The sequence below is a fragment of the Pituophis catenifer genome, unplaced genomic scaffold (genome assembly GCF_029215685.1).
Source record: "Pituophis catenifer annectens isolate HBS135680 unplaced genomic scaffold, rPitCat1.0.hap2 SCAF_1, whole genome shotgun sequence".
Lineage (NCBI taxonomy): Eukaryota > Metazoa > Chordata > Lepidosauria > Squamata > Colubridae > Pituophis > Pituophis catenifer.
Window position 1 is genome coordinate 173,446,985 of NW_027256881.1, and position 23,216 is coordinate 173,470,200.

A 23,216-nucleotide genomic window follows, 5' to 3' on the forward strand; every position below is an offset into this window, starting at 1 on the left:
GCAGATTCTGGATGCTGCGCTGCAATGGAGAAAAGGGAAATGGAGCGGCCAGCACAAGGAAAGGAGGAGGAGCAGGAAGAAGAAAGAGGGAAAGCAGCCTCCTCCTTCCCTCGTGCCAGCCGTTCTGTTGCCCGTTTCTCCATTGCAGTGCAGCACCATACCATGGAGCATGCCCCATCTACCACTGCCCAGATGCCCTCACTTCCCCCAAGCATTTCTTTGCCTACCTGATTTCCAGCTCCATCACATTTCTCCATCGCATTTCTTGCCGTCGTGTGCAGGGAAGCAAGTTTGTGGGACTAAAAAAAAAGTTCAATCAATCAATTCCAACTTTGCGAGATTTCGTGAGAAGTTGGAATTGATTAATATAATTTTTTTTTATCCCAGAAACTTGTTTCCTGCACACGATGACGAGAAACGCAATGGAGAAACGCGATAGAGCTGGAAATCAGGTTAGCAAAAAATGCTTGGGGAAAGCCAGGGCATCTGGATGCCAGGCACTGAAATGGGCCTGTCTCTCTCCAGCAGCTGCCCAGGCCTGCTGGAGGGAAGGCTGGCATCTACTGGCTTTTAACACAGTGGCATATCTATCATACATATATGTGCAGTTCAGGTTTCTAACAAATCGCCTTCAGGAAACTTTTGCCTGATGCATTTCTCCTCTAATTTCAAGTTGCAATAACCAAGTGCTTTTCCATATGCACCTCAAGCATGAAATTGTAACTCTGCCCACTTCTGTTGCAACGACCATTAAGTTCCTCCCAAAAGAGATTTGTACTTCTGAGCGTGCTGGCAGATTTGAGCCTCACCAAGTTTGAGGCTGAGAGTGAGTGGGGCCAAGAGAGTCACTGGGAAGGAACCTCGAAGTTCACACAGCTGCCTCAGTGACTTTTGCCTGGGAACAGTTGCCTCTGCTTCTCCAGATGCCTCTGCTTGAATCCTCCGCCCTGCCTCATTCTATTGCTCTTTCTGTGGGTGTGGGTGTATGCACACGTGCGTTCTCCACACGACTTCCCTCCGAAATCTGTCTCGGCTTCAGTCCACCTTTTAATTCCGCTTTTCTGCCTACCCACCACCCATCTGGTTCCCTCTATTTTCCCAGTGGGATAAGGTTCTCCTTTCTTTTTGTCTCAGAGTCTGGGTCCTCTGAATCAGCTGCATAGGTTCACTCCTCAGTCGTCCCCTCCCCAAGTCCTAGGAAAGTGGCTGATTTTTGCTTCTCCTCCAACCCCAGTTTTTCACTTCCCTATTTCTCCTGCTGTCAGCTTTGGAAGTTGAACGAAAACCAGATGTATTCCAGAAAACACAGATTCATCATAACTGGTTAGCCAAACTCAACAAAAAATTAGCTATCGGTTCTGCTGAACCGGTGTGAACCAGCTGAATCCCGTCACTGATTATAAGTCGAGAATATTGAAATAGAATAGAACACAGCATAACACAACACAACACAGTTTGGAGGGGTCCTTGGAGGTCTTCTAGTCCAGTCCCCTGCTCAGGCAGGAGAACCTAGACTATTTAAAATAAGTGGCTGTCTAGTTTCTTCTTAAAAACTTCCATGATTTCTGAAGTCAATCTATTCCACTGGTTAAATGTCCTTACTGTTAGGAAGTTTCTCCTTAATTCCAGGTTGCTTCTGTCTTTGGTTAGTTTCCAACCGTTGTTTCTTGTCCTGCCTTCTGGTGCTTTGTAGAATAATTTGACCCCCTCTTCTTTGTGGCAGCCCCTCAAATACTGCAATACTGCAATAATGAGTCCCAGTAGCACAGTTGTTAGAATGCAGTACTGCAGGCTACTTTTGCTGATCACTGGCTGCCAGCAGTTTGGCAGTTCAGGTCTCACTGGCTCAGGGTTGACTGAGTCTTCCATCCTTCCAAGGTCAGTAAAATGAGGACGCAGATTGTTGGGGGCAATATGCTGATTCTGTAAACTGCTTAGAGAGGGCTGTAAAGCACTGTGAAGTAGTATATAAGTCTAAGTGCTATTGCTATTGCTATCATGTCGCCCCTAATTTTTCTTTTCTTTAGACAAGCCAAACCAAAACCTGCAGCCGTTATTCATATGGTTTAGTCTCCAGGCCTTTGATCATCTTAGTTGCTCTTCTCCATTGTTGGTGGAGACAGCAGCCAGTGTGGGTGGTACTCGCCCAATCAGCTGAAAGGACTGAGTCTGCCAATAACATTAAAGCCCGCCCTTGTTGCCTGGTAGATCCAGCTTTTGCCCCAGTCCCTTCAGTTGATCAGGCGTGTGGGTTACTGGCTCTGTCTTTCTATATTCTTTTCTATTGCTAAATATTGGATTGATTTACTGGTTTTGACTTTGGACTGCTGGACTACGTTTTCGCTTGTGTGTACTGGTATTTGGACCCTTGGATTGATCAACTACGGCTTTCTCTCCTTCCTGGACTGCTTAATCTGACTGTTGGTCGTTATGAGTGATCCCTGCCTTGTTATTTGGTCTGTGGCTAAAAGGGAAGCCCCGTTTTCCTTGCTGTCCCCTCCGGGGGTTGGGGGGGCATTTTCCCCTTCTTCGGCTCGTTGTGAGGTGTTTTAAAGTGAGTCCTCTATTGTGCCTCTGCCTCCAGCTCCAGAGCAGCGGTTTTTGCCTCAGCGCGGTTGCGGCAGCCATTTTAGGTCACATTTTGCGCCGTTCCCGCCTCTGAGATAATTGAAAACCTCCGTTTTTGCCATTTCTAGCCGTTTGCTGCCGAAGTCTTCATTGTTAGCCAAGTGGGGTGTTCGGACCTGGGAGGCTTGCTTCTCCTGCCTTCTCTGTCGGTCGCTGCTGCTTCTGCTGAGAGGCTTGTTTACTGGCTCCTGCTTGCCTGCACTTGTCAATCAACCTCACCGCTTCTGTTTATTCAGCGTGGGCAGCCTCATTCAGCAAGAATTGTGGAACACTTGCAACCTGTCAGCTGGGCTTCTCTTCGCTCCGGACCAGCTATCTCAGTGCCTGCAGGGATCACCAGTGGCTCGCTTTGGCCGTCCGCCATTTTACCACCTGATAATTGCGGCAGCGGCCATTTTGACTGACTGTGCATTGACTCTCGTTTGGAGTTGTGACATTCTTTCGTATAATCTGACAATTTGCACAAATATTGTGGAGCGTTTGCCCCCCCTCTCTTCAGTCTCTTCAGTCTCCTGGTGGAATTTTTACGCTGCCTGGCTTTCTACTCTTTATTTGAGGAGCTTTTACACCCCCACTACCTATTACAGCGTGATACTTGTGGAGTTTTAACGCTCCCGTTATTGGATTACTGTGTTGACAGGGGCTAATTGGTGGAGCTTTTCGTGCCCCCCCATACCTAATTGAGGCCTTCTTTTCTCATTGCAGCTATGCCAAAAGCACTGGCAAAATCTAAACATGGCCGTTCAGCCAGTACTGCTGTTCAAGTCCAGTCTCATTCTGGCTCCCATGATAGACCTGCGGAAACTGCGGTTTCCAGAGACTCGTTACCATCGGCTGATCCTCCGCGGTCTCGCCAGAAAGGCCACAAGCACAGCAGGACTTCGAAATCTGAGAAGCGCAGAGACAAAGTCTTAACAAAGCTCTGCGAAAAAGCGAGCGCTGATATTGCTGCAAAGAGGTGGTTCCCACTCCGGTAGCTGACAACCTGCCTCCTGAGTCTCTTCCTAGACCTGATACGCCGGATCAGTTGTCATTAAGGGATTGTCCGGTGACCATCTCGACTTCGGATTTGTGGGGTGCTTCTGCTCCTCCTCCTGTGGCTGCCCCAGTTCCGCAGGTTGTGCAACCTGTCGCTTCTGCTCCTGCGACCTCTTCTCTGGTAGCGGCGGTTTCCTGTCAACAACTTCAACTTGAGCAACTTCAACTTCTTATCGAAACTGCAGTGCAGAGGTCTTTAGCCGCGCGAGAGCAATCACGCAGCCGCCTGGAATCTGTGCATTCGACTTCCTCCGTTTCTCCGGAGCAGCCGGTCACCAAGGAATCCCGGCCTCGGGCTCCTGATTCTCCTACTTGTTCCCACTCGAGCCATCCCTCAGTCTTGACTGATGTGGACTATTGTGACTCTGCTTTGTCTGACGACGAAAATTTGCCTCAAGAACAACCGGCCTTCACTGGACTTTTTCCACAATCCTTATTTAAGTCCTTATTATTTAAGGCCGTTAACACTGCTCGCTTGTCCTCACCAGCTGTGGATCCAGTTCCAGCCTCTGAGGTGTTGGATCCCATGTTTGCTGAGCCGGCCAGACCTGTTACCTCTATTCCAACTCCTCCCCTATTTGTCAATGTGGTGAAACGCCAGTGGTCTTCCCCGGGTTCGGCCCCTTCGCTTTCTTCAAATGATCGCAAGAACTTTCAAGTCACTAACGACTTAGAATCTCTTCTTCAAGTGCCATCGGTTGACGCCCCTATTGCCGCCCTATTGCCCAATGCCAACGTTCCGGGAGATCCGGATGAGGGTCTTCGTCCGGATGAACGTCGTTCGGACTTGGTTCTCCAGCGAGCACATCAGAGTTCCGCTTGGGCTATTAGAGCGGCTACCACTGCATCGTTCTTTAACCATACTACCTTGCTTTGGCTGCGCCAGCTTCAAGAGAAATTACCTCCGGAGGACACACGGATCCAGCAGGACTTGAATAAAATTGTCGCAGCCTTGCAGTTATCGGCGGACTCCACATTGAACGCTGCTCGCTTTGCTTCCAAGGCGATGGCTTCCACAATCACTGCTTGTCGCCTTGTCTGGCTCCGTCACTGGCAGGCTGACACCCGCCATAAGTGGCGTCTGCCTCAGTTCCGTTTGGAGGGTCCCACCTCTTTGGTGATGCCTTGGAGCCATTTCTCACCGAAACCAGAGATAAGAAGAAGGTCTTGGCAGCGGTCTTTAGACGGGGAGACTCTCGTTTTGCTCCTTATACCCCTCGCTCTCAATTCCGAGGTGCTGATGGTGCGGGTTCGGCTCCCTTCTCTTCCTCTAGGCCTTACAATAGTTTTGGCAGGCAGCGGGGCTCTATAGATAGGTCCTCGCAGGGGAAGCCTTTTGTGTCCAGGCGGCCCTTTCGAGGGGGAGGAGGTCGTTCCAACCGGCGCCGGTGCTGATTGCATCGCGACTCCCCCCATTGGCGGCAGACTAGCCCTCTTTGTCGCCGCATGGGAGAAGTCTACTTCCGATAATTGGGTCCTGGCTACCTTAAGATCTGGGTTGGCCATCGAATTTCTTTCCCCTCCCCCGAGCACCTTTGTTTGCTGTCCGATTTCTCGTAATCCTGACAAAAGAGCGCATATGGATGCTGCGGTACAGCATCTCCTTTCCATCAGGGCTATCCAACCTGTCCCACCCAATCAAGTCGGGTCGGGGTTCTATTCCTGGGTTTTTCTAGTCCCTAAGTCCTTGGGGGGGGGTGGAGACCCATTCTGGACCTAAAACGGTTAAATCGGTATGTTGTATACCGTAAATTTAAGATGCAATCGTTGAAATCCATCCTTGACAGTGTTAGGAGGGGCGATCTCCTAAGGTATTGAGGTTTTGTTACTGGGGGGTTCATTATCAGTACAGGGCATTACCCTTTGGGCTCTTGTCTGCCCCCCGTACCTTTATGAAGGTGTTGGCGGCTGTGGCTGCTTCCCTTCGGGTTCAGTCTGTTAGACTTTTATGTTACTTAGACGACATCTTGGTGTTGTCCTCTTCTACTCACCAAGCTGTTTTGGATGTTAGGCTAACCCTGGAAACGTTAGCTTCCCATGGGTTTTCTGTAAATCTGGAAAAGAGCAACCTTGTTCCCTCTACTTCTCTAGTTCATTTAGGGGCCCTAATTGATTCTGTTCAGGGTAGGGTGTTTCTCTCCCCTGACCGCCAGGATAGTTTGCGAGATTTGGTATCTCGGATTGAGGGTTGTAGGTCTAGTTCTCCTTATATTCTTTCTCAGTTATTGGGGAAGATGATTTCAGCCACTGCCATTGTTCCCTGGGCTCAGCTCCATGCCCGGGAACTTCAATGGTTTCTCTTGCCTTTACAGAAATCAGGCAAAGGCACGTCAACCAGGCCGGTTCCCGTCCCCTCCTCAGTGCTCAGATCCTTCCGGTGGTGGCAGTCCCCAGCGATATCAGCAGGCTGTCTCTTCCTAGAACCCCGGCAGGTGGTGGTAACCTCCGACGCCAGTCTCCGGGGCTGGGGTGCCCATTGCCAAGGCCAACTGGCCCAGGGGACGTGGAGCGTAGCGGACTCTCTTCGTCCGATCAACTGGTTGGAACTACAAGCTGTCTTCCTGGCTCTCCGAGCGTTTCGCCATCTTGTCTCCAGGTCTCATGTGCTTGTACTAATGGACAATGTGACGGCCAAGGCACATCTCAACAAGTTGGGCGGCACCAGATCCAAGGCCCTGTTGTCTCTGACCATGAAACTCGGCCTCTGGGCGGAACGCCATCTCGAGTCTCTACGGGCGGAACACATTTCCGGTGTCGCCAATGCCCAAGCAGATTGGCTGAGCCATCAGGAGGTGGACAATGCGGAGTGGCGTCTTCATCCCAGGATCTTTTCAAACCTGGTTCATCAGTTCGGGACTCCAGTTGTGGACCTGTTTGCGACACATGCCAATGCTCAGTTGCCCCGTTTCTTTGCCCGGTTTCCGGAACCTCAGGCAGAAGCCATCGATGCACTTCGGGCTCCATGGCCGGACGGTCTTTTGTACGCCTTCCCTCCAACCTCCTTACTTCCCAGGGTCATCCGCAGGATTCTGGACGAATGGGCGGAGGTGATTCTCTTGGCTCCCCATTGGCCGCGCAGAGCATGGTTTGCAGACTTGGTTTCCCTCTCTGTCGCTCCCTTCTGGCACATTCCTCTCGAGACGGACGCTCTGACACAAGGGGCACTGAGCCATCCGGACCTTCCTTGGCTCAGCCTGACCACCTGGAGGTTGAGCGGCTCTCCCTGACAAGTGCTCATGTTCCGGGAGATGTTATTCTGACGATCCAGGCATCGAGATGCCCCTCCACGGACCGGATCTATTCTGTGACTTGGCGGGCCTTTTGCGCTTGGTGTGCCCGGGCCGGTGTGAATGTCTACCAACCTTCTATTGTGAACATACTTGTCTTTCTACAGCAAGGCCTCTCCGACGGCCTTGCACCCAACACATTACGTCATCAGGTGGCTGCCCTTTCTTCGGTACTTACTTGTGGGTGGCTGTCATCATTGGCTCAACACCCCTTGATTAGATGTTTTCTCCGGGGCGCCACGAACTTGTCTCCTCCGGTCCTGCATCGCTACCCTACCTGGGATCTCCCCTTCATCCTCGAATCCCTCGTGGGTGCGCCATATGAGCCATTGAGAACTATGTCTCTCCGCCTGCTTTCTTGTAAAGTCGCCTTTCTGGTGGCTGTGACCTCGGCTCGTCGCATCTCGGAGGTGGCGGCTTTGTCTATCCAGCCTGATTTATGCGTGTTTCACCCAGACTGCGTTGTTCTCCGCTTGGACCCTACCTTCGTGCCGAAAGTCAACTCTGTTTTCCACTGTTCCCAGGAACTTATTCTACCAAATTTCTGCCCGCAACCTTCCCATCCTCATGAGCGCCGTTGGCACATGCTGGATGTGTGGCGGGCGTTACGAATTTACATCAAGCGGACTACAGAATTTCGCAGGTTGGAAGTGTTATTTGTCTCTTTCCTTCCTGTCTCATTGGGCGTCAAGGTGTCGTCTTCCACTATTGGCTGCTGGATTCGACAGACCATCGCTTCAGCTTATGACCTTCGTTCTCTGCCGCGACCGTCCCGGGTGACAGCTCACTCCACACGCAGCGCTGCCACGTCGACGGCCTGGGCTACTCAAGCTCCGTTGTTGGAGATTTGCCAGGCAGCTACCTGGACCTCTCCGGCGCCGTTCATACGGCATTATAAACTGGACAAGTTTGCTTCTGTTGAAGCTGTGTTTGGTCGTCAAGTGTTGCAGCGGGTTGTGGCTAGCGAAGTTGTTTCGGACCAGCCTGGCCCCTCCCAGACTTTGGGACAGTGAACTGGGGTATGTCCCACACTGGCTGCTGTCTCCACCAACAATGGAGAAGGGGCATTGGTCCTACCTGAGACGCTCCTTCTCATTGTGTGGAAACAGCAGCCAGACCCTCCCTTTGCCTGTCTGGTCCTTCATTGTTTCCTCCTTGGATCTTTCTCTCTTTCCGGCCTACCCACATGCCGAGTCTGCACTTATAGTCCTTCGCCAAAAGCTGGATCTACCCGGCAACAAGGGCAGGCTTTAATGTTATTGGCAGACTCAGTCCTTTCAGCTGATTGGGCGAGTACCACCCACACTGGCTGCTATCTCCACACAACGAGAAGGAGCATCTCATATAGGACCAACGCCCCTTCTCTGAACTTTTTCCAAGGTCTCAACATTTTTTTTGTAGTATGGTGATGAAAATTGGTTGTAGTATTCCAGGTGTGGTCTTACTAGGGATTTATAATACTTCATGTGATCATGACTCTATGCCTCTGTTTATACAACCCAGGATTGTATTAGCTTTTTTGGCTGCTGCACACTGCTGACTCATATTCAAGTGATCATCCACTAGGACTCCAAGGCCCCTTTCACAGTTACTGTTTTTGAGCCAGGTTTTACCTAGTCTGTACTTATATCTTTGATTTTTCCTGCCTAAATGTAAAACTTCGCTTTTCTCCACATTAATTTTTTTTTTTTTAAATTTGATTTATATGCCGCCCTTCTCCGGAGACTCAGGGCAGCTTACAATGCGTTAAGCAATAGCCTTCATTCTTTTGTATATTTTATACAAAGTCAGCTTATTGCCCCCACAAACTGGGTCCTCATTTCACCTACCTTAGAAAGGATGGAAGGCTGAGTCAACCTTGAGCCTTGGAGAGATTCGAACCAGCAGAAATTGCAGGCAGCTGTGTTAATAACAGGGTGCATTAAACCACTGTACTATCAAGGCTCTTACATTTTGTTGAATAGGGCCCATTGTTCAAGTTTGTCAAGATCTTTTTGGATCCTGAGCTTGTCTTCTGGCATGTTGGCTATTCCTGCCAGTTTAGTGTCATCTGCAAATTTGATGAGTTCCCCTTCTATTCCCTCATCTAAATAATTTATGAAGATATTCAAGAAGTTTAGGTAGTCCTTAGTTATAGTAGTTCTTAGACCCTTTTCGTTTTTCCCTCTTCTTAGAGCAGAGAGATTGCTTATATAAGGTTATCTCTTTTGAGCTGCTTTTCTCCACAGTATGTCTATAAAAAGTTCTAACTAGAAGTTAGCAAGCTCTGTGACTTTAATTAGTTCTTTAGAACCCTCTGGCTGCCTGACACTGACAAGACCCTAACCAATTTCACACGGAACTGTTTGGTTTGCTTCAGTGGTGGGATTCAGTCGGTTCTCTCCGGATCGCATGAACTGGTAGCAGCGACTGCGGGAGGCTCCACCTACTTGCCCGGACTTAATTTGTGACTACTGTGCATGCGCAGAAGGCTGTGCGCATGCAGCCGTGCTTACATTTGCGAACCAATAGGGAAGATAAGTGAATCCCACCTCTGGTTTGCTTCCTAAGCACACCAGGCAATCAGTTGGAGCTAGTGCATTCCTTTCAATCTGTATGCCCCATTGTGTGCTTGCTTACTCTCTTATAATCCCTTCCTCCCTAATGAATATAAATCCAGACATTAAATTCTTTCTTGTTAATTACCCTAGTATCTGGATAACTATTACAAAAGGCTATAAGACTTGTCCCTTTATTCGGCTCCTTCTCAGAAATTTCTGCTGTTTGGACTCACCAGCTGTCTTCAGTCATATTCTTACCTTGTAAAGCAAGGAAATTTGTGAGCACGGTTGTGGTCACGAGGTTTTTCACTGCTTTGTTTAATGATTGAGCCACTGGTCCCAACTCTGCCACTAAACACATAATGCCTGTAATGTATTTTATCTTCTTAAAAGGTCATTCTTTTATACTTCATATAATTAACAGTTTTGGGGAGGCTTATAGTCCTAGAAGTTTTAAAATGGAAACAGATAAATGTTGTCTGCCTTAGCAAATAAGTCTTATATTAACTTTAGTTTCTAAGAACTTTTACTTTTAAAACGGATTCACAGAAATATTTCAGAAATAATGTTCTGCTTCTCCCAATGAATCTCAGGAATTGTGAACATGCAAAGAGTATTTGTATTAGCTGGACCTTCCTAGTTGCAGCATGGAGTTAAAGATATTTGGGAAAATGGAAAAGCCTCAGAGGGAACAGCATTTCAACTTAATCATCCCCAGACAAACTGGTTTTAACCAGGAAAATGCTGAAGAAATTCTAAGAAGCTTTTTGCACAACACTTCAGTCAGTAGAGTATTTGCTTCCTATGACATTTTTCCTAGTCTCAACTCCTAAACAGCTACATTCCTGAAAAATAACCCTTTCTCTGTTAGAGTGACTTCTCTTTTTCTCAAAGAGATTAGAAGAGAATGTAATATAAATAGCATGTTTTTTCTTTTCTGTGTCTTTTTAAATGGGTAACATGGTGCATAGAGAAAGTTCCAGGTTTAGTCTCATGATATCTATAGTTTATAAGTGGACCTCAGGTAGCAGGGCTGGGGAAAAAAATCTTAAACTCTGGACATTGGCTGAAATATGTTGAAATATGCAATCAGATATTCATATTTGTCATAAGTATAGAATATCAGGATTAGCTAAATGAAATGGTATGATTTCTACGTACATCCACGTACGAAAAGCCAATAAACTAAGAAAAAAATCGAAATATATTAGTCTTCAATTATATATTCATTTGAAATTCATTTGGAATTAACCAAAAGGCACAAAGCTTATGACTTCTGCCCTGCAAAACTCATTGTGCAAAGTTGATCTTCTCAGGATTCATATCTATTTCTGTCTGGGGTTTTCATGGGATTTTCTAATACTGTGTTTTAAATGGTACTATTTATATCCCATATTAGTTGAGTTAATTAAGAGGTCCCAGTTCACTAAAGGAAATGATAGTAAAATATAATTTTATGCAAGCCTTATTTTCTTATCCGTATTTGGCATTCACTGTATTGTATACTGACCTTTCAGTAACTATTCTGAATCTTTAGATGATAACAAGTTATCTATTAAGATTATATTGCTGAACTTGTGGCATGTTGTGCAAAACGTTAGTAACTTGCTTTTCATGACTAGGATCAAAACTTTCCAGCTCTTTCCAGAAATCCAAATGGGATTTGGATTATTTCTTTTCTTATAGCCTCTCATGCTGCATAACAAAGGTACATTTGAAATTAGGATTCTTAGGATGAATTTATAATTTGGTACACTAGTCTGGGATTATGCTTTATCCATAATATTAATGTGATACAATTGTGTAATATAATGTCTGACACCATCCTAGAGAGAAACAGTTTTACAAACCATAGCGGAGCAATTTAGCTATTGCACTAAACAAAAACCGTGGTACTGTAACAATAAAATAAAAGCATTATATGTGGCCTCACATATCCTTGGGAATAACTAAAATGATTCCTTCAATCTTGTTTTTATCAGGCATAGTTCATAGCTTATATGTGCTGTTGAGAGATACATGAATGAAAGTTATGCTAGATGTTCAGATTCAAAACTACCCATCTTGTGGGAAAAATTTAACCTTCATGATATCTTCCTCACTATGAACCTGGGGCATAAACAACCAGGGAATGTTATACTCTGTGTTAGTGTGTCAAGGTTCAGTCTTTATGGTATCAGGGGCACAGTTGTCAAGAATCATAGCACATTTATCATATCAATTTCAGTGGTGGAGTTACATATGCTGTTGGGAACTTACAATTAGAATGGGAGTCCTTTGACTTTGGTATTATTATCCTACACAGCAAACTGCTGTAGCTACAGACTAGAAGTCTTCTAGATTTTAAATAAGTAATCCCTCAGTTTTCCTAGCAAAGAAAACAAAAACAAAAGTAAACAAACAAAAAACCCCACCTTAGACAAAGTGTGCCTTTATTTTGTCAGGAAGCTGCCTAGTGCCTAGCAACAGAACATGCTTCTTGTTGTATTCAGCAGCCTGGAAGTATACTTTGGGAATTCCTCCATGCAAATATATAGAGGTTGTCCAATAATCAGTCCTTTGAACTGTTGGCAGATTGAGAAATCTAGATAATGTACTGTAAGTACTTAGAATTTCTTAATTTTTTTTTCAAATAAACATTCAAATTAGCGAAGGCATAATTACTGATAACAGAGGAGGTGAATGGCAAATATTTTGTATGAGCAATTCAAAAATATTTTCTGTGTGCTTTTTCCCTTTGTCTTTCTTGTGGTTTAAAAATGCTAATGTGAGAAAATAAACATAAGCCAAAGGTATTGGATGAACACTGCAGAAACAACAAGTTGATACACAGATGCATAGATTTAATGAGATACCATCATGCTATTTATTTATTCCAAGAACAATGATAAAACAAGAAAAGTTTACAATCTGAACTAGTTTATATATATTTTGAAATACCATCTGTCGCTGCAGACAGAACAATATAAATGTAAGCCTGCATGGGCCAAAACCCCTGCCCCCCACCCACCCCACCCCACCCCCGTGACAGTTTTTTATTTGCAGATTTTCAAAACTGAATAATAATTTTATGGCCTGGAACAGATTAGGGTCCTCTGCAGAAACATGAGACAGAAAGGATATGTATACATATTATTCAATACTTCGGCCTTTCAGAGTTTGGAGGTTTTTGCTGCTTCTTCACGTTTCAGACAAATTAACAAAAGAACTTAAGGAGAAAGAGGATACAGAATATTACAAAGTGTGGTGTAGATGGTATGAATGGTTGGAGAATAGGAAAAATGAGAAAGAGGAATAAAGGAGAGAGGGGGGAAATGTTGAAGATCAAGGTACAATGTAGATAAAATAAAGAAAGATGGAAAACAATTGTTGAATAAGACAAAGTTAAAATATGTATAAATAGATGTAAATAGCAAGAAAGGATCACTTCGAAGTAGCTGTAGGAAAAAGTGATATGTATATAAACGTGTGTTTGTGTCTTGTTTTAATGTATTCAAAATAAAAAACTTAAAAAAAAACTTTTTGAATGCTCTTTTTCACATCTAAGGCAATAGACAGGACACATGGCATGTGAACCGGCACGTGCGAACCAGTCACCTTTTTCAGTCCTGTTGTAACTTCAGTCACTTTAATGAATGATTGTAGGTCAAGAACTACCTGTAGAGAATAAACCACACTATGACATACCGGCGGGCCATGGGCAAATATGATATTCAATGGGTTTTTTAAAAAGTTCTTCAAATACACTACAATGCTTTTACATTTAATATTGTTTTCAGCATATAAGAGTCAAATTGGGTCAAATAAAAAAAAGATTTATTTCATTGTTTGCTTTTTATTTTATATTTCATTGTTTGCTTTTTATTTGACCCTCTATGAGACATTTTTATGAAAGGTGAATACAGATGGAATACATAAATATGCAGCTCACAATCACTTAAATAATGAGATGAGTGGTATATAAATTTGATTAATAAATAAAAATAAATAAATATATGGATAGCCTCTGGCTTGTGGGCTGACTGTAGTCTTCTAACTCTTCCTATGTGGCTGTCCATCCTCTTATGCAATGTTTCTCAAACTTGGCAACTTTAAAATGTCTGGACTTCAACTCCCAGAATTCCCCAGCCAGCAAGCTGTTTGAACAATACTTCTTTAATGCATCTCCAGAAACATTTAATGTTTCTCCAATTCTGCTTCAAAAGAGGACCCACAGGCTCTTCTATCCCCTATATATGCCTGCTCCCAGCAGTTTGTCAAAGTCCTGTTTTGAGATTTTCAAAACCAGTCATGACGGGGAAGTGAACACACAATGAGCATAATTACTGTGCCTTTTCCTCAGCACAAACATCATAATCATTATTCATGCTGATGGGAAAGGACTTTATATTTTTTCCAGTCTTGAACAGAATGGCTGCTTATTTGCTGCTATTATAAGTGAGTTAGTGGCCATCTAAAGTGGGGGGTGGGGTCTCCAAACTTGGCAACTTTAAGACTTCAACTCCCAGAATTCCGCAGCCAATCATGCTGCCTGGGGAATTCTGAGAGTTGAAATCCACAAGTCTTAAAGTTGCCAAGTTTGGAGACCACCGATCAAAAGGTGTCTGGCAGATCTAGGTTTTAAAAAATGCCTCATAGCAGTGGTGGGTTTCAAATTTTTTTATTACCGGTCCTGTGGGCGTGGCTTGGTGGACGTGGCATGGCTTGGTGAACATAGCTTGGTGGGCGTGGCAGGAGAAGGATAGTGTAAAATCTCCATTCCCACCCCACTCCAGGGGAAGGTTACTGCAAAATCCCCATTTCCTCCTGATCAGCTGGGACTTGGGAGGCAGAGAATAGATGGGGGCGGGGCCAGTCAGAATTTTTACTACCGGTTCTCCGAACTACTCAAAATTTCTGCTACCAGTTCTCCCAAACTGGTCAGAACCTGCTGAAACCCACCTCTGCCTCATAGTATACAGGTAGAGGGAGAAGAGGCTCCAGGCCTCTTTTGCTCCCAGAGATTTTGGTCAAGACTGCTCCTTCTCTACTACATTTGCTTTCTGGGCAGAGCAAGATTAAGAACTCTCTCCTTACCCCCTGAGATCTTGTGTAATTTTATCTGTGTGCGGGACAACCACCCTCTCCTGAAGAATTCTTAAGGGATTGCAGTGATAAGACTTGAATAATTTTTAGTCTCTTGAGTAAAATTGATTTTAAAATGTTGTTTAGTTTTGACAAAAAGTGTGAATGTTTATTTCTTTGACTATATTACTTTTGGAAATATGCCTTACAAATATCAGTGTTTTAAAGATTGAAATTTCCAAAAAATTTGGACTAGCTTCAACATTTTCTAATGCAGGAATAAATAGGACAGATTAAGAGATAACAGTGATACAGGGAGTGTAAAAATGAGATAAGTAAATTTAAGAAAATAAATTGAGAAATAGACAAATTTTCAAGTAAATTGAAATCTGATTTATTTCTCAGTTCTCATTGTTTTTAAAGATTGGTCTGGTTAAAACTCCAGTAAACTTCTAACTGCAGTGTATTAAGTTATACTAGGCAGAAGAAATTACATAACTATTTGTAAAGAGTCAGGGTGATCCCTTCTGTAGCAGCATTCCCCTCCTTGGAGAGCTGCAATTTTTTCTCTTAGTCCCAGAAGTGGAGGAAATGTTCACACAGCAACAAGTACTTATAGCAGGTTTCTAGTGATATAAGGACAGAAGAAAAGGACAAGTGGACCTTTTTAATACTGAAAACAGTTTTGATTATGGACCAAAGTTATTTTCTGTGGAGTGTGGAATTTAATAATTTCTACAAATAAAGTTGTATGTGAGAAAGAACTGGACCTAAACATCTGTGTAATTCAAAGCTGAAAGTCTTTTGTTTTATTGAATATTCTTACTGCATTCTAGCCAGGATTGAGAATAAAAATTTAGTATTGTAGGTTAAGGAAGATAGTGTTAATAAATATTTTAGGCATGCAACCAGCATAGTCCCGCTAATTGTGGTCTTCTTTCCAAAGGACAGATATAAGAAAGTTTCTGAAATCAAACAAAGAAGAAACAAAATAAGAAAATAAATGTCTATTACTTGTCTAGTAAAATATTCACTTCCTTTATTTTTAAATAGATGCATTTTCTCGATTTAATTTTTTTGCATGCATGCATATTATTTTAACTATAGAGAAAAGTGTGTACCAATAAAGTGTTTTAACAGTTTGGATTGATTTTGGAAGAATGTTTAGTTACTTTTGTTAAGATTTCCACTGGGAGGGGTAAAAACTCACATTGCAGGGGAAATGGTTCAACTTTGAATCCCCCAGTTAAAGTGATTTTTGGTATATTAGAGTAGAAAGAGTTTGCTTTGCCTGAAGGATTGTTGATCAAAATATAACATGATTCAATATAAAGAAACTTGTATGTTTCTATACAGCAAAACCTGTTTACAAATTAGCAGGGTTGATCTGAATTTAGGATGATTCACCCAATCCTTTTAACTTGTAAACTGGTGCCCATTAGCATATTACTCTTAAGTGGATTGCTATTGAATCAAGTATTAAAGATAAAGGAAATGCAATCATGAGATTTTAACTTTTTATAGATAAGGCAAAATTTGAATCCAGGTCCAAATTTAAATATTTTTGCAAATGGCTACAAAAATTGTTTATCCTGTTCTTAAACATATATTAATAATAATAAAACCTTTACTTAGATAGAATAGAATAGAATAGATTTTTTTATTGGCCAAGTGTGATTGGACACACAAGGAATTTGTCTTGGTGCATATTCTCTCAGTGTACATAAAAGAAAAGATACGTTCATCAAGAATCATAAGGTACAACACTTAATGATAGTCATAGGGTACAAATAAGCAATCAGGAAACAATATCAATATAAATCATAAGGGTACAAGCAACAAAATTACAGTCATACAGGCATAAGTGGAAGGAGATGGGTGGGGGGAACAATGAGAAGATTAATAGTAGTGCAGACTTAGTAAATAGTTTGACAGTGTTGAGGGAATTATTTGTTTAGCAGAGTGATGGCATTCGGGAAAAAACTGTCCTTGTGTCTAGTTGTTCTGGTGTGCAGTGCTCTATAGCATTGTTTTGAGAGTAGGAGTTGAAACAGTTTATGTCCAGGGTGCGAGGGGTCTGTAAATATTTTCACAGCCCTCTTCTTTAGTCGTGCAGTATACAGGTCCTCGATGGAAGGCAGGTTGGTAGCAATTGTTTTTTCTGCAGTTCTAATTATCCTCTGAAGTCTGTGTCTGTCTTGTTGGGTTGCAGAATTTGAGCTTTCTAAGTTGGCAAAGAAAGAACATTCTTTGTTGTGCTTTTTTGATGACATTTTTGATGTTAGCTGCCCATTTTAGATCTTGCAATATGGTAGAATCTAGAAATTTGAAGGTCTCTACTGTTGATACTGTGTTGTCTAGTATTGTGAGAGGTGGAAGTATGGAAGGGTTTCTCCTAAAGTCTACCACCATTTCTACGGTTTTGAGTGTGTTCAGTTCCAGATTGCTCCAGTTACACCACGAGGCCTGTTGTTCAACCTCCCGTCTGTATGCAGATTCATCATTGTCTCGAATGAGACCAATGACTGTTGTTCAGATGAGTTCAGCATTAAAAGATGGCCACAGATTTATTATTTAAAGACGAAGACAAATATAATACCTGTTTCAAAAGATATGTAATATCCACAGCTTTTTCTCCTGTTTTAAAAGAACATACTCTCTTCTACTTTAAACCATTCCTATTGGATGACATTCTAGCTGAAAGAAATATTATTTAATTAATGTTGAGCAAGGAGGGGTGTCATGGTTGGTCATAAGGATGTAATTTGTCTTGAAATCAATATAGTTTGCTCCTAAAGACTTGACTTGTGTCCTAAGCCCACTATCTCAGCCTGATTATCAGATATGTTGATGATGCTCTCAGAATTTCTAGCTGTGATAATACAGAACATTGGCAACAGTACACCCTCATGGCAGTGCCAGTTTAGAAAAGACTGTCTAAGGGAATAAAGAAAGGAATTACAGGGAATTAATGGATCTTTTGAATTTAATTGAAGTACCAAAGTCTATAGATTGCAGCCAGGAACGGGGAAACCATTTAAATTTTTCCCCTATCAGCAGTCCACATCTTCTTTGACTTCAAGAATTTAACTTGAAGACACAAATGATATTTACAAATAATAAAAAATAGCAACTGCTCCTGGTCCTGTATTTATGTCCTACTCCTTAATTCTGTAGTTATGTCCTGGCTTGTTCATATCCATAAGCCCATAATGTGCTATACTCTGCAGAGCAAGTTTGCAAGTTACATAAAAATTTCAGAATTTGAAAGAATCAAGAAAGTCCTGTATAAACCATTAATGCAATAGTATACTTGTGCATTGTTTTCACAAATGAATGTAAGGGAAAGAGAATTATTTTTAATATGTCTCCTCCTCGTCCTCCTCCTTTTTCTTCTTCTTTTGTAGCAAATTCCATAAAGCGGGAAATGCAAAGTGATGATGAGGATTCTAACAGAAAACGTCTAAAGCGGGAAGATGGGATCATTGGGCAAGATGAAGGGAGCAGTTTGGAAGAGCCCCTGATTGAAAACCAGGAGATTGGGGAGAACAGAAAAATGCAGGAGCTGTCAGGCGAGGGAGGAATCCGGCTTCCGAATGGTAAACTGAAATGTGACGTCTGTGGCATGGTTTGCATTGGGCCCAATGTGCTTATGGTACATAAAAGGAGTCACACTGGTAAGCAGCCAAAAGAAACAAAATGTGATGACTGCCTTTGGCATCTGATGTTGATATTGCCTACATCTATTCTCTAGTATTTCTCAAGTCATCATTGATAATCATGTGTAGTAATGGGAAATTTTTTCTTTTCAAACTTTGCTTACTAGGAAGTAAATATTAAAAAACATAAATTCATGTTCTTATCTCTTTCACAATAATGTTTGAGAAATGATAATTTCCATATTAAGTCTCCTTCACTATGAAGGTATATACTAAATTAGCTGTCTGTTAATATGAACCTCTCTTTTTATTGATTTTACAAAATCCTCCCCTTCTACCATTTCTGGAGGCCACTTGGTGATATAAAATATTTACTAACATTAAAATATCCTTCACAAGAAAAACACAGAGACCAGTGACAGATTCAGCATGAAAACAGTCTACCAACTATTAGCCTCTGTATGCAAAGCAGTCTCCATTTTTAGAGAAATCTGGATTTATTGGGGAACTGTAAAGAATGGCATATGGTTAGGCTGGACTCAGAAATCAAATTTTGGTATGTTGCATATCCTCAATGAAAACTATATTCATGTGTACAATCCCACCCCCCAAATCCTTAAAAATACCAATAGCTGCCATGCCTCAGACTGATTAATACATCCGTATCCGAAGAACTCTGGGATCAGCTTGCTTGGACTTTTCCCCTTGTTTTGTTAAATATTATAGGAAGGATTTAACCTGTCACTGCTTAACTAGAGATCTTGGTAATTCCTGGACTAACTAAGATAGTCACTCTACTACCAAGAAACCAGGATTTCTTTTTTCAATTTCAGTATTTAATATGCCTGTAGAGTGAGAGGACTATATCCTTACTCTGAAGAAACGTTCATAAAAGCACACCATAGGGAAGTTGATGGAATTTTCTATATGTAGATGTGTTTGATATATACTTATTTCATAATGCATTTTGCCCAGTAATAACTCTATTCCAATAACTTATCTGATAACTCGATCCCAAAATTGCTGATCTCTTCAGTCTTGTCTGAATAGCATTTACAAGAATTTCATTCTTCCCTTGCCTTTCACAGAAATATTGCAAACCCCTTTGGCAGGGACCATGTTTGCTTTGTCTCTTGTATTCTGCTTTCCCTTCATTTCCAGCGTAAGCTGCTTTCCTCAGACAATGTCTTTTGCTCTCTTCCTCCAGCACTTTCCTCCAGAAATGCAGGAACAGCTTCTATCTTTCACACTTTAAATATATTTCTCCCAAATAACTTCTATTTAGCAAGCTGTTGTGTGAAGAGCAAGGAAGATTTGCTTCATACATTGATTAATTGCTTGTACCGGAGAGAATGATCTTTCTCTCAGCTTTTCTCCATTCCCTGCTTCCATGAAGCCAAGAAGGCTTCCCCTTCTCTCTCTTTTTTCCTTTCCTCACAAGAAAGAAGGGAACAAGACTAACTCCCTTAGTTTTGTCCCCTGGAGGCTGATTAAGGTGAGATACAAAACAACAACAAAAGGCCTGTGTTGTCAAAGGAAAATGTTGCAAGGAAAGAAGAAGAAACCAGAATAAGGTTTTTTGTAGGGGAAGGATGGAGGTTTTCCTGGGGCCCTTGCAGATGGCCAGGTTTTGTCTTAGCCAAGAGAAATTAGCATGAGCAGGTTGTTCTGTCTACTTAAGGACAGATGGGCACTACTGGAATGGACAGATTTGCTTTTTTGTGGGCAGGTAAGACTTGCAGACAGCCAATCACCAATGTTTCCCCTTTGTAATCATTTGACTAGTAGAGAGTGCCTTATCTCTCCCCCCCCCACATTTGCAAAATGTTCTTCATCTGTAAAAGAAATAAAACATTGGGGTGTTAAAACCAGTTTTAGCTGGTACTGGTGCTGATTAGAATGCCAATGTACCATACAGAAATGGCAATTTCTGCCTGTTGTTTTGCCCAGTCTCCCTCCAAATGACTGGCAATACTGCCTCATGAGTTTACTCTTGTGTAAACTGGCTAAAAACAAAAGTTTCCTGTTTGCACCATACCTTATGACTGCAGCAGGAAGAAGCTAGGAGAAAGTGGAATGGTAAAACCCATCAATCACTGGAGGAACAATTTGCTTTTTTTGCAACTGTGCCCTGTTTGAAAGAATCCATAGCCTTTTCAATTCTATTTTGAAAACTGTTTCTTTACCTGCTGTGGTCATGAGGGACCTATGGGAGATTTAACTTTATGGCTGTGATAATTGGTGTGGCAGGGAACAGGACCCACCTGGTCACTTCAGTCCACACATTTCATTATCAATATATCTTTATTGGTGTGTAGCCCATATGACTTGGCTTTGCCTTGGAAATGATCTGTCACCCTCTTTCAATATTTTAACAATACAAAAGACTGCATATCTGAAGTAGGAAACTCAAATGAATTTTTATTGGGACTGCTCAACAGCAGAAAATTTGTACAATAATAAAATATCTTCCAGATAATGATCTCTTTCTACTCTTCCTATTTGTATCAAGGCTATTTCTGTTTAAATCAAGGAAGTTTTGTATCAAGGAACTTCCACAGCTGTATAAAGGAAAGTGATAGATCTATTTTTCAAGAAAAAATGATTTCAGCCAGAATAGACAATCTTCTTAATTCCTGAGTCTGAGATTCAGCTATCCGCTGCTCGTTCATCTTATTTAGATTCATCTTCTGTTTGTTGGAGCAAATGTAAGCGTAGCCTCATAGCCTCTAAGAAACTGAAACCATCTGCCCCTTTCTTGATTCAGGTGAAGATAAAGTTGTATATCATTTTTGTATGGTATGGATGATACCATACTCAAAATTCCAGATTTCATCCTCCAGTGTTTCATGTAAACTTTGAATAGCAAGAACCAAAAGGATAGCATCCTATGTATAAACAATAATCAATTCTTAAGTTACTCTCTAGTGTTGATCCAGCAGATAGGAATGGAACCTCTGATTTCTCCCAGCTCCCAAAACATCTATCAATATTTCTCACTCAATAATATCAAATGCTGCTTAGAAGTCTAGAAAGTTTATTATGGTAATATCCCCTGTCCTTCTATACTTTCAGAGGTCACTGTCTTTCGTTGCTATATCCAGGCCCAAAGAAAGTGTAATTGGCTTCTTTCAGACCAGTGATACCTTGCGGAAGTGGATATACTTCAGTGGGCAGTAGAAAAATCATAGGATAGCATAGCTTTAGCAGCACAGCCTCTTTCAGGATATCAGCTCCTTGCATAAAGAGACATTAACTGTTTCTCACCCATCTGACTACACTTTCCTGCCCACCTTTATCAGCTGAAATGAGCAAAGTTCTAGAAAATGAAAGGTTCTTTCCTTGACTCTCAGTATCTTTCCAGTTATATAGGACACTACTGAACTGGAGTGGCATATTATACAGTGGCTTGTTTCTAGCATTAATTGGCAGCGATCAGCATCTGAAAAATTATCCTATGTATTGTAAATATTAGTTATGACTGATTCTGTTCACAGAAAATAAAAAGCCAGATTGCTTTTCCTGCCTGTGTGAGAGACTGTAATTACTAGAAAACTACAACACATAAAAAGATCCGTGTTACATCCAACATTAAGAAGCCTAGATCTGGCTATTACAGTTTGATCTGGTTTGTAAGAAGAAAACATGGTAGCAGACATTGTGCAGAGGTAACATTAAGCCTGTTTCCATGCAACATATCAAATCACAATTTACTGACTAACCCATTATTGGCTGGATTCACACAGCATAGCAAACCATAAACCTAAGTTTACAAAATGCACTGGCCATTTTGACAATATGTCAAAGATCAGTAAAAGTGATTGGGTCATAATCAGGATAGGCAAGGTATACTTTCTTATTACCTCTAATATTCTCTAATATTAGTCCTCTATTATTCTTTAATCTTCTCTAATACTTTCTAATCTTCGGCCTTTCCATTTTATGGAAACATAATCATGATGTTAAATTCAGTTTAGAAAAAGAAAAAGAAAGTGGGGAAGGGGAGAGAAATTCCAAAAGCCCGCAAAGGATTAACAAGCAAAAACAGGAGAGAAAAATTGAGAAGTAAGGAATATCCAGTCTAGAGCATAATATGACTGCATATTTTCTTGAAAAGATTAAGAATGGCTCAGAGATAAATCGCGTGCTTTGTACTGTATATGGAAGACTGTGGGATCACTCTATGGTATCGCTGTTAAAAAGGATCCCAGACGGTGAGGGAAAATTTCCTGAGGGTTTGTAAAGTTGGTGCCATTTATAACACATAATGCTGAACTTAATATTCAGCTCTAGTGCTTCATCTCACAATCATACATTCAAGAAAACATTTAATTGTTTGGATGTTTTCATGTGGAGAGGAGTGTTTCAAAGTAATTGTCGCTAATGTACCCTGGATATAAAACATAGGAATTCACTTTAAAGCAGTTTCAAATGTTAGGTTGTGATCTACTGGCAGAGATAATTTGGACATTTTATACTTCAGGCACTTCAGCATTTTTCTAAAGTAACATTATGATCTTAAAAAAAGAAAAAAAGATTATATAAGCAGTGTTCTTCTCAGAGCCATTACATTTCCTCTACTGAGGAATACTTTTTTGTTCTTTTTCAGAATAAAGCAGTGGTGCATTGACTATTCAGATGTTCTCAACCGTACAGAAATTATTTCTGTTTTGATGTAATTTTGTTCTCTGTTTTTGCTGACCTCAGGCATTGCTTAGATGTTTTATCAAATGAAACTTTCCCTTTGTGGAAAAGTAGTTTACATGTTTAAGTCTTTTAGTTTAATTTCAAAAAGAAAATGGAAGTTATTCTTAGGTAAAAGCTAGAACTTTATTAATAGTATAGTAATACCAAGCAAACTGATGGGCTGACACAGTTGTTGGAGACAGTGATCTAAACATGCAGCCAAATGAAATACCCAAGTTTTGAAATGGTAGGATGAACTGGACCGTTCTCATCTACAAAGAAGATTATTTAGATTTTAGATTTTTTTAAATCTC

At 41.7% G+C, this 23,216-nt stretch overlaps 1 protein-coding gene across 1 annotated transcript in view; it reads left to right on the forward strand.

Moving 5' to 3' along the window:
• IKZF2 (IKAROS family zinc finger 2) overlaps positions 1-23,216 on the forward strand; it is a 163,250-nt gene that overhangs the window by 77,717 nt on the left and 62,317 nt on the right. Inside the window, exon 4 of the mRNA XM_070956778.1 lies at positions 17,965-18,234. Within this exon, the coding sequence (XP_070812879.1) occupies positions 17,965-18,234 (270 nt within the window). The remainder of the gene's footprint in view (positions 1-17,964; positions 18,235-23,216) is intronic.